Source organism: Elephas maximus, chromosome 26, assembly GCF_024166365.1.
Source record: "Elephas maximus indicus isolate mEleMax1 chromosome 26, mEleMax1 primary haplotype, whole genome shotgun sequence".
NCBI lineage: Eukaryota > Metazoa > Chordata > Mammalia > Proboscidea > Elephantidae > Elephas > Elephas maximus.
Window position 1 is genome coordinate 24,678,723 of NC_064844.1, and position 14,416 is coordinate 24,693,138.

Sequence of the window (14,416 nt, forward strand, 5' to 3'; positions counted from 1 at the left end):
CTGTGTAACCTCTTCTGGGTAGTCTCGCACAGTTTGGATCATTTGATCTATTAAATGTCTTTGAGTGCCATTTGTGATGCAATGGAACACTTTCACTGTAACACTATCTCATAGAAAATAAGTGCTTTTTATTCTCTCTGTGTATGAAATATAATACTACTTCTATCTGGTTCTTAAAGAAATCTCTTAACAGCATCTTCCTTGAAAGAATAAAGAGCAGCGTCTGTGTTTTTAGGAAGCGGTGCTCTGCTTACCTTTTAAAAATGAACCGTTGCCTAGGTTTTCTAGTCTGAGGTTTTGAAGTATTGTTTTTGTTTTGAAGTAAAACAATTAGTCTGTTGTATGGCTGAACCTTGCGATCCTGATTTGACAGGTTTAAGTTGTGATAAAGGTTAATGTCCAGAAGCTTAGTAGAAACCATCCATAAGTAAAACTATTTGAATATGAATTTCTGAAAATGTGTTTATCTTACCAGGTACCAAATGTAATCAACATTTTAAATATACGTGCATGAATTAGAAGCAGTATTTTTGAGTTGGGTGTTGTTTTGTTTTGTTTTTACCATAACATTTTACTGCGGTGGTTATATACATTTCATTTGATTGTACATAATAAGCATCTATTTCAGTTCTAAGTGCTTTTATATGTTCAGTGATTTCTACTTTAAGGGCTATTGTTCCTGAAGTCAACCAGACTCTGTGCTTTACCATCACCCCTTTTCAACCTTAATTCAAAGAAAATATTTTTTCTCTCCCCCTTACTCCTACAACCCAAAGGCTTTTGACTGTTCCTTAAACGTCAGGGGTTTGGAGTGAAAAGCAAAGAGAAAATGATTCTTTAAATAGAAGCATCACTGTCTAATAGAGGAAGTAGACATGGGAACAAGTAATTGTAATTCCATGTGACAAAGCTGATAACAGAAGTGTGGTACCTAGTACAGGGATTAGCTCAAAGCAGAGTGTAAGGCCCACAAGAGCAAGGACCATGTGTGATTTATCTCTGCATATCCAGTACCTAACGGAGGGTCTGGTTTTTAATAGGTTCAGTAAATCAGTTAAATGAATGAGATTAATTCTGCCTTACAAAGAGACAAAAAACAAGTCTTTCCAAATGACGTGAGATTTGCATTTTGAAAGTCGAATAGGTGGATGAGAAAGGGTAGGAGACTGAATGCCAAGCATGGAGAGCAGTGTAAATGAGACTGCATACCATGTTTCAGCAAACTGAGAACAGTTTTGGATTACTTCTGCATAAAGTCTAAAGGGAAGAACATCTGGTGATGGGACTGTATTAGTGAAGAATTGCGTTGCTTCTGTAGGGTTCTTTGAAAAGCAGTGAACATTATTAAAAAATAAATAACTTGAGAGGCATCAGGTTACATTTCCCTGAATGCTTCCTAAAAGTGTATTTAGAGGCACCCTTAAAAAAAAAAAAAAGGTGCTTTGATATTTTTAAAGGGTGATTAAAATTGTTATTGGTTAAATATTTTACTTTAATATTTATTATCCTTAGCATTTGAGTTTTATGTCAGATTTTTATATGGTTATAATTTTATATACTATATTTTTACATGAATAATGCACACCTTCTATGTTTGTTTGCAAACTGCTCTCCCACCCAGGTGTTTTCTTAGGTGCAATGTGCTAATTTTTTTTACAGTAACATGTAAAAAAAATTGGCATATCGGCTTAAGAAAATACTTTGCCAGGGGCGGGGGAGGAAGCAGTTGGCAAAGGAGGCATGAGTTATTTGCATAAAAATACAGTGATTTATAATATATTGACATCATTCATGTAATCTGCAATTATTTTACCCACTGGAATAGGCATATGATTTAACTTTTCCAAATTATGAAGATTTATAGTGTAAATGGTGTGCTTACATTTATGACAGGCTGATGCTTATTGAAGTATGAAAACATAACTTCAAACCAGGTTTTCTTATGGGTACCCACTCCCTACCCTGATGGGACTAGGATACTCCCCAGGTTCCTCCAGTTTTGTCAGTCGGTGGTTTGGTGGAAAGAGTTCTGGCCAAAATACCGGGAGGCCTGGGTTGTAATACTTACAGTATTACTAGTTATCTACACGATTGTGGAAGCCTTCCTTTTCTCGCCTGCCAAATACCCAGTATACTCAGTGCTGTCAAGTTGATTCCGACTCATAGCAACCCTATCTGCCAAATAGAGGGATTTAATTAAGTAACCTTTAATGTCCCTTTTAATTATAAAATTTTGTCATTTTATGAGTCTGTAGCTATAAGTTTGTGTGATGCTGGAGTCTTGGACAGAAATGTAACCCCCAATTATAGCTGCATTTTTCAGTACTACATCTTAATGAAACCAGAGACTGTTTATACTGTGTTTTTCTAAAATATATATATATTCATTTAAAAAATACTAAGTACCTTCTATGTGTGAGAGAAAATTTTTGTTATTCAACTTTGAAATAAGCACGATTTTGTTTATGTCAAATTTGAGGTATTGGTAAGGCAGTCAGGTGAATCTGTCTACCAGGTAATTTGAAGTACGGGTCTGAGACTCAGAAGAGAAACCCGAACTAGGGATAGATTTGGAGTCATCGACACGGATGATAGTTCAAAATGTGGGAGTAAGTGTGAGTACACGGGGAAAACAGAAGGGAGCAGACAGACAAGGTTAGAATCCACATTCGAGGGATGGAGGAGGACATAGAGCTCTACAAGGAAGTGGAAAAGGAGCAAAAAGGAGAAGAAGTAGAATAGATGGTGTCACTGACATTAAAAAAAGAGAGTTTCAAAAACGAAAGGGTGACTTGACTGAGAACAGATAGAAACAGGCCACAATGTGGTGTTAGGATTCACTGCTAGATGAAGACCAGCGCGCCATGAAGATAAGAGGGTCAGTGTCTGAGAAGACAGCTTAAACCAATGGAGGCGTGCAATTCAATGTGCACAATAAAACTTCGGTCAAGTTGCAGTAAAAAAAAGAAAGGTGGTTTAATCGTGCTAAGTGTCGAGAAAGGAGTAAGTTTACAAAGTCCGTTACCTACGTTGCATTAGTCAGAGTATGATGGCATAATGAATGGAAAGCACTGAATTTGCAGTCATTAATTCTGGGTTCTAGTCCACACTCTATCCGTTATTTTAACTGTAACACCATTCAGTCAGCTAATCAGGTGAAGAGATTTGTAAACGGATAAATTACACTCAGGTTGGTAACTGCTACATCAAATATGATCAAAAGTACTTGACAAATGATTTAAATAAGACTTCTGAGGCTCAGTCTTTTCACCTGCAAAATTATAAATTGTTTAAAAACCCGCGCTTTATGTAGTATCTCCTCACACAGCTCTGAATTGGTACAGTTCTATTTGCCTCTAAAATATTTTCCTTTAAAAAGTGTATGTAAGTACTTTTCAAAATTTCATTATATAGTACACTGTTCATAGAAATTTCGCCCTGCACGGAGGCCCTGGCGTCCCGGCAGCTAATGGAGCGTAGTAGGGCAGACACATGGAATGGGGAGCACTATGCACGGTCATCCAGTGAGCGCTGGGCCACCCTTTGAGAGTTGAGCGTGTTTTGAAACATGTATTGCTTATCACCTGGAGCTGCTCTTTCTGCGATTTATTTAGTGGGGAATAGTTTTAACCTATAATGAATGATAAAGGCATGCAAAAAAGGCGTGCAGGTAAAGACAATTATACTGGCTATTAAAACACAGGTTTTGCAAAGGCCAGTGGCCTGAGACACCTCCAGAGAAATGGTCAAGGAGAAGAAAAGGAAATATTATCAGGAGTTACTGACGAGTGACCACCAAGCTATCTTCCTAAAGTGTAGATAAAAAAATCACAAATTCTCAAAATGCCCATTTCGTGTCCTTTGATATAGGACGACTTTGTATTTGACGAATATTTATCACGCTTGTACTCTGTGCCCTGCACGGTATCAGATGAACAAGATGAGACATGTCTCTCTTGGATTTTATCATTTATTAGGAAAAACAGAGTTAAACAAAGAACAGAGACCTCCATAGGAGATCATTTTTTCCCCAAGCAATATGTTGAACAAATGTTCTGCTACTGGTTCCTAGCGAAAACCATGTAAATGACTTTTTTTATTCCCATCTCAGCCTCTCACTCCCTCTCCCGATTCCCCCACTTGAGGATAACAGTGGTTTAAGAAAATAAAATACTGAGAAAATGCAGTTAGGTATCTGTTATTAACAGGTATGGTACATGTGACTGGGAAAAAAGGTTGGAAATTCCTGGCTTCTGAGTCAATAACTTGTAAACCTGTATTTGCAGGCCACACCGTGTTCTTGAGTACAAACCCACATTTAAAAAATTTTTGTTTAATTGAGGTAAAATAAGCCCACATTTTCATTACTTTGTCTTTTGTTTATAGGTCCAAGGGCAAGTTCATCCAGCACTTGAGTCTAATGATGATGCTCTTCAGTATGTTGAAGAATTAATTTTGCAGTTATTGAATATGCTGTGCCAGGCTCAGCCCCGAAGTGTTCTAGATGTAGAGGTATGATAAATTCTGCATTATGTTTATTTTGTATCTGTCTAATCTGTGTGCTTGTTGTAATGTCTGTGAAAGGGAAAAGAGCTTGCTTTTCAATTCCACAGAATATGTATAGCGTTAGGAAAATGAAGACTGGATTTATTTTAATTTCATATTGGGTATATGTTTTAGCTGTTAAACTATTCCATATTTTGGTTTTAATCTAAAATTAACTTTAGTTGGCCTCTAAACACTACTTCTTGATGCTAGAATAATGTACTCATACATTTAAGGGTAGAATATGTCCAGATGTTTCTTTTGTATTTTAAAGCCAGGTAGCCTTCCAAAAACATTATAGTTGATATTTTACGTGCATTTAAGTGAACTCCCTTCCATTAGTTGGAAGGGAAGAAAATGTCTCAAAATCTTAAAAAGGATGTTCTGAAATCTCTTATGAAGTTGACATGGCCCTTACCATTTTAGAGCTTGTTGTTCAGTGGAGATACAGACAGATGTATAGGCAATAACACAGTGTATATACTACAAGTGCAGGGTATGTGGGAAACCATAAAAGAGACAAGTAACATAGGCTTGGGGGTATAGGGATAGTTTCTCAAAGGAAGAGACATCTAAGCTGAGATCTGAAAGAGTCAAAAATTTGAGAGGAGAAGGAGGAAAGCTTGAAGAAGGAATTAACAGAAAATGAGAGCGAGCTAGCATTAAAGGAGTTTTCTGACACTGATGAAGGGACATTTGACTTCAGTGACCTTGAGTATATAATGGTACAAATCTTTGGGTTTGTATGACTTTTTTCTTTTGCAGTGCTTAGGTGTGGGCACAAAAAAGATGATTGGGTTGATCCAAGAATGATGTCCACCATGGATATATAATGTCAAGACAGCAGGGCAAGGAAATTGTGCAAACTGATACTGGCAATGCTTCATAACCCTTCTTAGAACACATAGAATGTAATAACATTTTTATGGCATCCAGTGACTAGGATGGAAGTATCTCTAGCTACCTCAGGTCCTGCCCAGATCCCTGAGGGCTGAAGGATTGACATATAGGCATATCCAATGAGGAACTTGTTTAAAAAAGCACCAGGGAATCTAAATTGTGTAGGGAAAACAAAGTGAAATGTAATAACTGCCAATATTTGACTGCTTGATATAGTATGAACACTTCCATGTTGTGTATTTCATTTAAACATCACAATACCCCATGAAGATGGTGCTGTTTTCTCTCTTGCTAGAGTGTAAGCTGTAGGCATTTTGTCTCGTTCATTGATGAATCTCCAATACCTATGACAATGTCTGGCACATAGAAGGCACTTGGGAAATATTTGCTGAATGAATGTGGAAACTGAAGCACAAAGAGATTAAATAACTTGCCCAAGGTCACAGCTAATCAGTAGTGAAGCTACAAATAAAAGATCTTTGATGGTTAAGGCAGGGGGGAGTAGGGAGAGAAAACCACTAACTAGATAGTGGACAAGTAAAGAGAAAGACAACACACAATATAGGGGAAGTCAGCACAGCTTGGCCAAGGGAAAGTCATAGAAGCTTGCTAAAAAAAAAACCAGTGCCATCGAGTCGATTTCGACTCATAATGACCCTATAGGACAGAGTAGAACTGCCCCATAGAGTTTCCAAGGAGCGCCTGGCAGATTCGAACTACTGACTCTTTGGTTAGCAGCCGTAGCACTTAACCGCTACGCCACCCGGGTTTCCAGAAGCTTGCTAGACACATCCAAACACCTTGAAGGACCAAGTTGCTGGGAACCATAGTCTCGGGGGACATAGAGGTCAATTTGCATAACATAGTTCATAAAGAAAAGGTTTTACATCCTACTTTGGTGAGTAGCATCAGGGGTCTTAAAAGCTTGTGAGCAGCCATCTAAGATACATCTGTTGGTCCCATCCTGTCTGGACCAAAGGATAATGAAGAAAACCAAAGACACAAGGAAAACATCAGCCCAAAAGACTGAAGGACCGCATGAACCATAGCCTCCACCAGTCTGAGCCTAGAAGAACTAGATGGTGTCGGTTACCACCACCCACCACTCTGACAGGGATCACAATAGAGAGTCCCGGTCAGATCGGGAGAAAAATGTAGAGCAAAATTCAAATTCATAAAAAAAGACCAGACTTGTTCATCTGATAGAGATTTGTAGAAACCCCTGAGACTAATGGCCCCAGACACCCTGCTAACTCAGAACTGAAGCCACTCCCAAAGCGCACTATTCAGACCAAGATTAGTAAGATGTGTGAGGAACATGCTCCTTAGTTCAGTCCAATACAGGAAACCAAATGGTAACTCGTGCCCAAAAGCAAGGTAAGGCAGGAAGGGACAGAAAAATGGGATGAATGGACACGGGGAAGCTGGGGTAGAAAGGGGAAGGGTGCTGACACATTGCAGGGACTGTAATCAATGTCACAACACAATTTGTATATACATATTTGAGTGAGGAAAAAAAATTATTAGAATCTAGAAAAAAAATATTACCAGTAAGTAGTGTGTTCCTTTAAAAAATCGCCTATGTGAGACCAAATGGTCAAGAATTAATTTAAATGAACATGAGAAGGTAATGGGGCAGGGAAACTAGATTAATGGAAATGGAACAACCAGAATGAAAATAATGAGAGTGTTCATGTACCGTGAAGAATGTAACCAGTGTCACTGAACAACTTGTATAGGAATTGTTGGCTGGGAACCTAAACTGCTGTGTAAACCTTCACTGAAAACACAATGAAATATTAAAAATAAAATAAATAGAACCAGAAAGTCTAGGTTTTTGAGCATGCCTTTCACTGAACTGGAGACCCTGGTGGCATAGTGGTTAAGTGTTATGGCTGCTAACCAAGAGGTCGGCAGTTCAAATCCACCAGGTGCTCTTTGGAAACCCTACAGGGCAGTTCTACTCTGTCCTATAGGGTTGCTATGAGTCGGAATCGACTCGACGGCAGTGGGATTGGTTTTTTTGGTTTTCACTGATTTTATGTTACCTTGTAGAAGAGAGCAGGTAGATTGGAAAAACATGGAACAGGGTATTGGAGTTCCTGATAAGGTTGGAGAAATGGTTAAATTAGAGTACCTGAGTGAGAAAAATAGAATAGATTGGGATCTATTCTGTTGTTTAAATTTAAGATTTCGTCAGTAACACAGTTACAAAGCAAGATGTGGCCGTGTGGTGGTGGCTTGACTAGAATTGATGGTCCTCAAGATGAGATGTTCAAGGAATTAAAAGACCAGGGTATTCTGTGTGTCTTTAATGTAGATAATAAAGTTGAAAAGGATGATGACAGGACTTTACATGAGAATGGAAGAGTTATGTTCCAGAAATGGCTTTAAGAGTGATACTAAATCTACCTTCACCTGGGCTGTGGGACAAGGAACAGTGCCTTAGAAGTTTTCAGAGGAGATTCAGATTTCAGTTGAGGCAAAGGAACATTGAATTACAGAGTTGTGTGTATAGAAAAGATTGTGTACCATGAAATAGTAATTTGATTTGATTCCTTAAGTAATTCAAAGTAGATTTCTTACCATTTTACCTCATTTTCCCATTGAATTATAGGACCAAATGTCTTTTATTTGTACTTTCCTTTAAGCATCTATTACCATGGGAGTCACAGATTATATTTTGAGTAGAACTGGTTGGATGACTCTCCTTCCCACTAATTCCAGGTGTTGTTTTGGATCCCAGTTGGGTTTCCCCAGAATATTTATAAAATGCAACATCCAACCCTGTGCCTAGTGTATTAGAATGGGGTTACAGGTCTTGTCTTATTATCATTCTGATGTTGGTACATTCCAGGAACTTGTTAGTTTGTTAACACTAGAAACTCAAATTCAGCTCTTTCCAGATTTTTTATACTATACACATGTTAATCTAATTTCCTTTTTTAAGTTAATACAGAAACTAAATGTGTCATTTCCTAATATTGAAGATCTCCTTGAATTCTCAAAAATAATGAATCTCTCAGTCCTCCACTTGCATAGATTTAATCAATCTACATATTCAAGACCCTAGATAATAGAGGATATTTCATAGCTTTTTATTACTTACGTAGAAGAGACCTCAGATATTTAAGGTTTTTAGCCTATGCCCTGTCTTGTTATTTTTAAGTAGTTAATTTGAGCTCTTAAAAGTATATGTAGCCATACAAGATTCCAAAGAGCTCACTTTGGGGCTGGGGATGGATTTTTTGGGGAACAAACTATATGACAGTAATAGAAATAGCAATCAGTTGTTTAATTAAAAAAAAAAAAAAGTTGCCATTGAGTTGATTCTTACCAATGGCAACCCTGTATGTGTTTCAGAGTAGAACTGTGCATAGGGTTTTCAATGGCTATGACCTTTAGAAAGTAGATTGCCGGGTCTTTCTTTCAAGGTGCCTCTGGGTGGATTTGAACTGCCAATCTTTCAGTTAGTAGCCGAGCACCTTGACCATTTGCACCACCCCATAAAACAAAGAAACAAAAAACCCAAACCCATTATTGTTGAGTCAGTTCCAATGACTCACAGCAACCCTATAGCACACAGTAGAACTGCCCCATTATGGTTTCCAAGGAGTGGCTGGTGGATTTGAACTGCTGACCTTTTAAGCACTGTGCCACCTGGGCTCCACCCCACAGAACTTTGTAATTTCAAAGTACTGTTATATACACTTTTACGTACTTATAACAATGCTGTGGGGTAGCTGTTATTCTCCTTATTTTGTATATTAGAAAGTTGACTCTCAGAATGATAAGGTAGCCAGAAAAGAACCTAGATCTTTTCCAATCAATAGTCAAATACCCTTCTTCCCGTACCATAAAAAAAAAAAAAAAATACCTGGGAGAATATTCAGATAAGGATATGGAGATGTGGAAATGTTTAGATGAATATAATGGTGTCTTAGATTCTTTTATGACCAAGTAACTTCCTGTTTGCTGCTTTCATTAGGATTCAATATTTCAGTTTTATTTTAATATTTCATTAAGATTCAATATTATACATTTAGAGAATTAATAATAATAAGGGCCTTGAATTTACCCCTTCAAATACATTTTGAGGTGAGAGATTCATCAAAATTTTTGAGATACCTGTGAGAAAAATGTACTTTAAAAAATAGATCAGTCTGAATTAATGCAATATTTGAATTTTAAAATCTGTCTAAAGAATGCCTTTTAATTACTTTGAAGTATAGATACCATTCAAAGTAGGGTGGCAGTTATTGTTTAATGTTAAGTCCCCTAGAAGATTTAACTTTAATGGAAAAATAAGAGTGGTTTCTTGTTGTCTTACAGTTTTAGGAAAATAAATGCTTCAAGACTGCTTGAAAATAGATGAATTGCACATATGTCTATAATCTCACTTCTGCTAATTTAAAAGTTTTGATGACACGCTACAGATCATCACAAGTTGTGAACTATCATAGTTCAAATGAAGGAGATTTTGTTTTATTGACATTGCCAATATTCACTAATCCATGTGACCAATGTTTGAGTGCTTGCTATCTGTCAGAAGCCCTGGTGGTGCAGTGGTTAAGTGCTTGGCTGCTAACTGAAAGATTGGCAGCACAGACCCACCAACCACTCAGAAGAAGAAAGATATGGCAGTCAGCTTCTATAAAGCTTGCAAAAAAAAAATCCAAACCTGTCGCTGTCAAGTCAATTCCAACTCATAGCAACCCTGTGGGACAGAGTAGAACTGCCCCATAGGGTTTCCAAGGAGCAGCAGGCTGAATGGTGGATTTGAACTGCTGACCTTTTGGTTAGCCGCCGAGCCCTTTACCACTGTGTTATCAGGGCTTCCTGTAAAAATTACAGCCTTGGAAATCCTGTGGGCAGTTCTGCTCTGTCCTATAGGGTCACTATGAGTTGGATTTGACTCCAGGGTTTTTTCTTTTTGTTTTACTCTCTTGGGCAGTGTTCCAGATGAGTAAGGCAGTGTATATAACGCTCTAGGATGCAGAGGGGGAGTATGTTGCTTTGGCCCTGATGATTCAAATTAGTTCAAGTTTTCAAAAAATAATATATCAAAACTTCTCCAATCAGGTTTGTTTCTCCCTCTCTTGTAATAGGCGTCATTTTCTGTATAATCTCCTAGAAAAAAAGAGGGAAGAAATAATGTTACTGCTACCATGTAGCTGCAGGATTTCTAGTGAGCTATTAATTTGTCCTTGGGCCTCTTTAGAAAGTACGTTAACTAGTAGTATTTTTTTCTGTGATATGCCCTGACAAAGTATACACCTTATTTAACTTCTTAGGTCTTGTCCTTTCATAATTGTGCTTTTTCTTTTTTTCTGTCTGAAAGTCTAGACTGATTTCCACTTGTTATGTCTTTCCAGTTTTCCTCTGTGGCCCTTGGGTTCTTAGGACACAGATACATTTTTCTTCTCTCCAGTTAACTCAGATGGAGGAGCACCAAGTTTTCTTGGACTCTTAGCTTTTTTTTTTTTGTTTTTAAATCAGAGTCATCTTATCCTAAAATTTAAAAAATCCACCTTTTCTATTCATTTTTTAAACTTTTTTTCCTTTTTCTTGGCATACTGACGAATCCTTATGATTTTTAATGTTCATTAACACTTAGATTTCCCAAGAATGTCTACAGATTTTCTAACTTTCTTAGCACAAAAAAATTTCTTCTACACATTGTAAGCCTTATTGCTTACTACTAACAGGACTTCAGAAGTCTGTGTGGGGCTGAATTTTTGCGCTGAAGTGCAAGCATAGAAGTCTTTATAGGTCCCAGAACATTCCTGTTAGAACTGACCTTCAAGATCATCTGCTTAAACCCCCTTATTATGTAAAAGGAAAAGACGGGGCTCTCCTAGTGAGAGGCAAAGTTGAATCTCAAACCTTAGCTCCATATCTTGTTTTTTTTTCCAAAAACCACTAGGTATTAATCAAGATAGTTTCTTATTTAAAACAAATGAAATTATTAATCTTGAAAGTAGCATAATTCTAATTCATGAATCTTTCACTGATGGTTCTGCCTTTCCAAACCCTTTGCTGTGGAGTCCATTCCGACTCATAGCGACCCTATAGGACAGGGTAGAGCTGCCCCATAGGGTTTCCAAGGAGTGCTAGGTGGATTCGAACTGCCAACCTTCTGGTTAGCAGCCATAGCTCTTAACGACTATATCACCAGGGTATCCGGTTCCTCCTTAGGTTTCTTTTAAAAAAATATAAGAATAATTATGACAACAAATTTTATTTGGCTATAAAATTGTAATTAAATTTACCATTATAAGAGATAAAGTAAGTCAGTGTGGCTTTTCCACATTTGAGGCACCACACCAATCTTTTTTCATACAAGTGAACCCCTGGTCTCACCTCCTAGATATATATTTAGTAATTTGAGTCCCTTAATCCACTAATAACAAAGTTAAAATTATTATTATCATTGTTATTTTCCCTTTCTTGCCTTTTCTTTTATCATTCTAGATTTTCTTTCCCCTTCTTTTCTTTCTCAAAACAGTGGATAAATTTGGAATGGGATGGGTAAAATTGAAATGGATAGGGATTGCTATTTTATTTTCTTTTTCCCCCAGTCTCAGCCTTGGCCTACAGCTTGCCCCTGTAATTCAACCATTGCTAATCGCTTTTTTTCCAAAGATATAAGTTAAATCTACTTAGAATTGTCAGATTGAATTCTATTTCCTTCCTCTTCTGCTGCTTTTCTATCTCCAGTATACACTAGTGATTTCAGACTCCAGGTCATAAGTAAGTTCATGGCATCAGTTTAGTACATTGCCCAACCACTTTGTTTTTAATGAAATAGAGTATGAAGTATCAGTGTACCGCACATAGTGAGGGCAGGTTTTGTTTTATGAAACTTTAGTGTGTGTAGGTGTATAAGGGTATAATGTAAAATGTATTGAGAATTTATTACTTCTTACTATAAGTTAAGGTCAGAAAAAGTTAGAAAGTCACAGGACCATAGGTTTGTCCCATGGTTACACCCACTCAGTTAACCGTGGGTTAAAAATTGATTTGGCAGAAGGAAACGAAGTTTCATTTCAGATGTTCCTTTCCACTCTTATCCTTTTCTACCTTGCCAAGCTTTCCTAACGTTCTGGACCTTTGTATTGCCCTAATTACGTGAGGGCAGTGTCCTGGCAAGTAGCTTTTCAACAAGGTGTTTGAGAAAGTATGTAAATTCCGTTTTTAACTATAATGTCTTTCAGCACACCTCTAATACCATTAATTAAAATGCTCACTTCTTTGATTTGGCAGTGGATTTAGCCTTGAACATGGAAGAAGAGAATTTTTAAAAAATAAAATTGAATGAGTTAAAACTATTCTCAATTTATAAATTTGTTCATAACGTGTACCTGGAATCAGTGTATTCCTTTTTCCCCCCAGATTATCACACTGTAATCTCTTATTTACCATTTTAATAGCATCTGACAAAACTTTTATTCAGATTTATGATCAGGGATGATGTTTAATTTTATCTAGTAGTTTTTACATAAACCCGTTGCTGTGGAGTCAGGTCCAACTAACGGCGACCCTGTGTGTGTCAGGGTAAGACGGTACCGCACGGGTTTTCAGTGGCTGCGTTTTTGGAAGATCACCAGGCCTTTCTTCCAAGGTGCCTCTGAGTGTGCTGGGAATTCTAACCCAGTCGTTAGCTGCCCGTCACATTAACTGCTTGCGCCACCCAGGGACTCAGCTAAAAAAAAAAAAAAAAGTTGAATAGCCATCAATTAAAAAATTAGTTATTTAATAGCGACCTCTACTGGGTTAAATTATGCTGCAGGTGGATTTTAAAAACTTAAAAAGGTGGAAGTACCTTTTGTTTGAGGTGAGTTACATTAGTTTATTAAAATTAAGGAAGTTCAGCTGCTGCATTAACATGAATTTTTCCACTTTCATTAGAAATTTTGATAGAGTAACTGCTGCAAATTAAGTATTTTGTTCAAAATTGATGACCTATTTTAACTCTAATGACAAGCTGCAGTGCATTAAAATTGCTGTTACCAATGTAAAGCATTGATTTTCATGATTTGCAGATAGTTTTGAAGTCACGTACCATTGCATGATGGAAAAACAAAAATAAAAAATCTTAGAGGTTTCAATTGCAAAATATTACTTGAGCTTGTAATCGGTATTGAAAGTAAGGACAAATGAGAACTGGATTTAGGTTTTCTGCTTCTCGAGCTTAGATCAAGTAATGTTTTAAAATTACTTCTCTTATTCACTCTTGTCATTAGCTTTATTACAGTGAAATTGAAATTCAGGATGTGATTTGCCTTCCTAGACAATACAAGGAATGTTTAGTCTCCTGATTGCCTAATTAAAAAACGAATACACTGCCGTTTAAAGTTATTCCAGTAGCTTAAATGTAAATTATAGCACATGTGAAAAGCTCTGCTTTTGGTATTCTTTGGTTTTAAAAGTAAATTGCAAGTAATGGACATTATTTAATATATATGTTGCTTAGTTGTTATTTTCCTATTTTCCAAGGAACGTGTTCAGAAAAGTTTCCCTCATCCAATTGATAAGTGGGCAATAGCTGATGCCCAGTCGGCTATTGAAAAGAGGAAGCGAAGAAACCCTTTATCTCTCCCAGTAGAAAAAATTCATCCTTTATTAAAGGTAATGCTGAAATACTGCCTTCTTGCCTTTTAAGAGCAAAATAAAACCCACTATTTTCAAACGCTAAGAATATATTTCATGGATAATAGAGTCAACTGAGGAGTGAAATTCAATTTTTTCAGAAATTCACATGGGGGGGAGGAATGCTATGACAATGTTGTTGTAAGGTGCTGTTGAGTCAGTTCCAACTCATAGCGATCCTGTAGGATGGAACAGAACTGCCTCATAGGGTTTCTAAGGAGCATCTGGTGGATTTGAACTGCTGACCTTTTGCTAGTAGCCGAGCTCTTAACCACTGTACCACCAGGGCTCCTGCTATGACAATAGAAAAGTATAAAGT

At 37.2% G+C, this 14,416-nt stretch overlaps 1 protein-coding gene across 2 annotated transcripts in view; it reads left to right on the plus strand.

Annotated features, from left to right (window-relative positions):
- The window catches only part of SOS1 (SOS Ras/Rac guanine nucleotide exchange factor 1), a 157,016-nt gene that overhangs the window by 52,876 nt on the left and 89,724 nt on the right, over positions 1-14,416 (plus strand). For both annotated transcript variants that reach the window (XM_049870289.1, XM_049870290.1), the window contains exons 2-3: positions 4,387-4,512; positions 13,945-14,076. In XM_049870289.1, the coding sequence (XP_049726246.1) occupies positions 4,387-4,512; positions 13,945-14,076 (258 nt within the window). The remainder of the gene's footprint in view (positions 1-4,386; positions 4,513-13,944; positions 14,077-14,416) is intronic.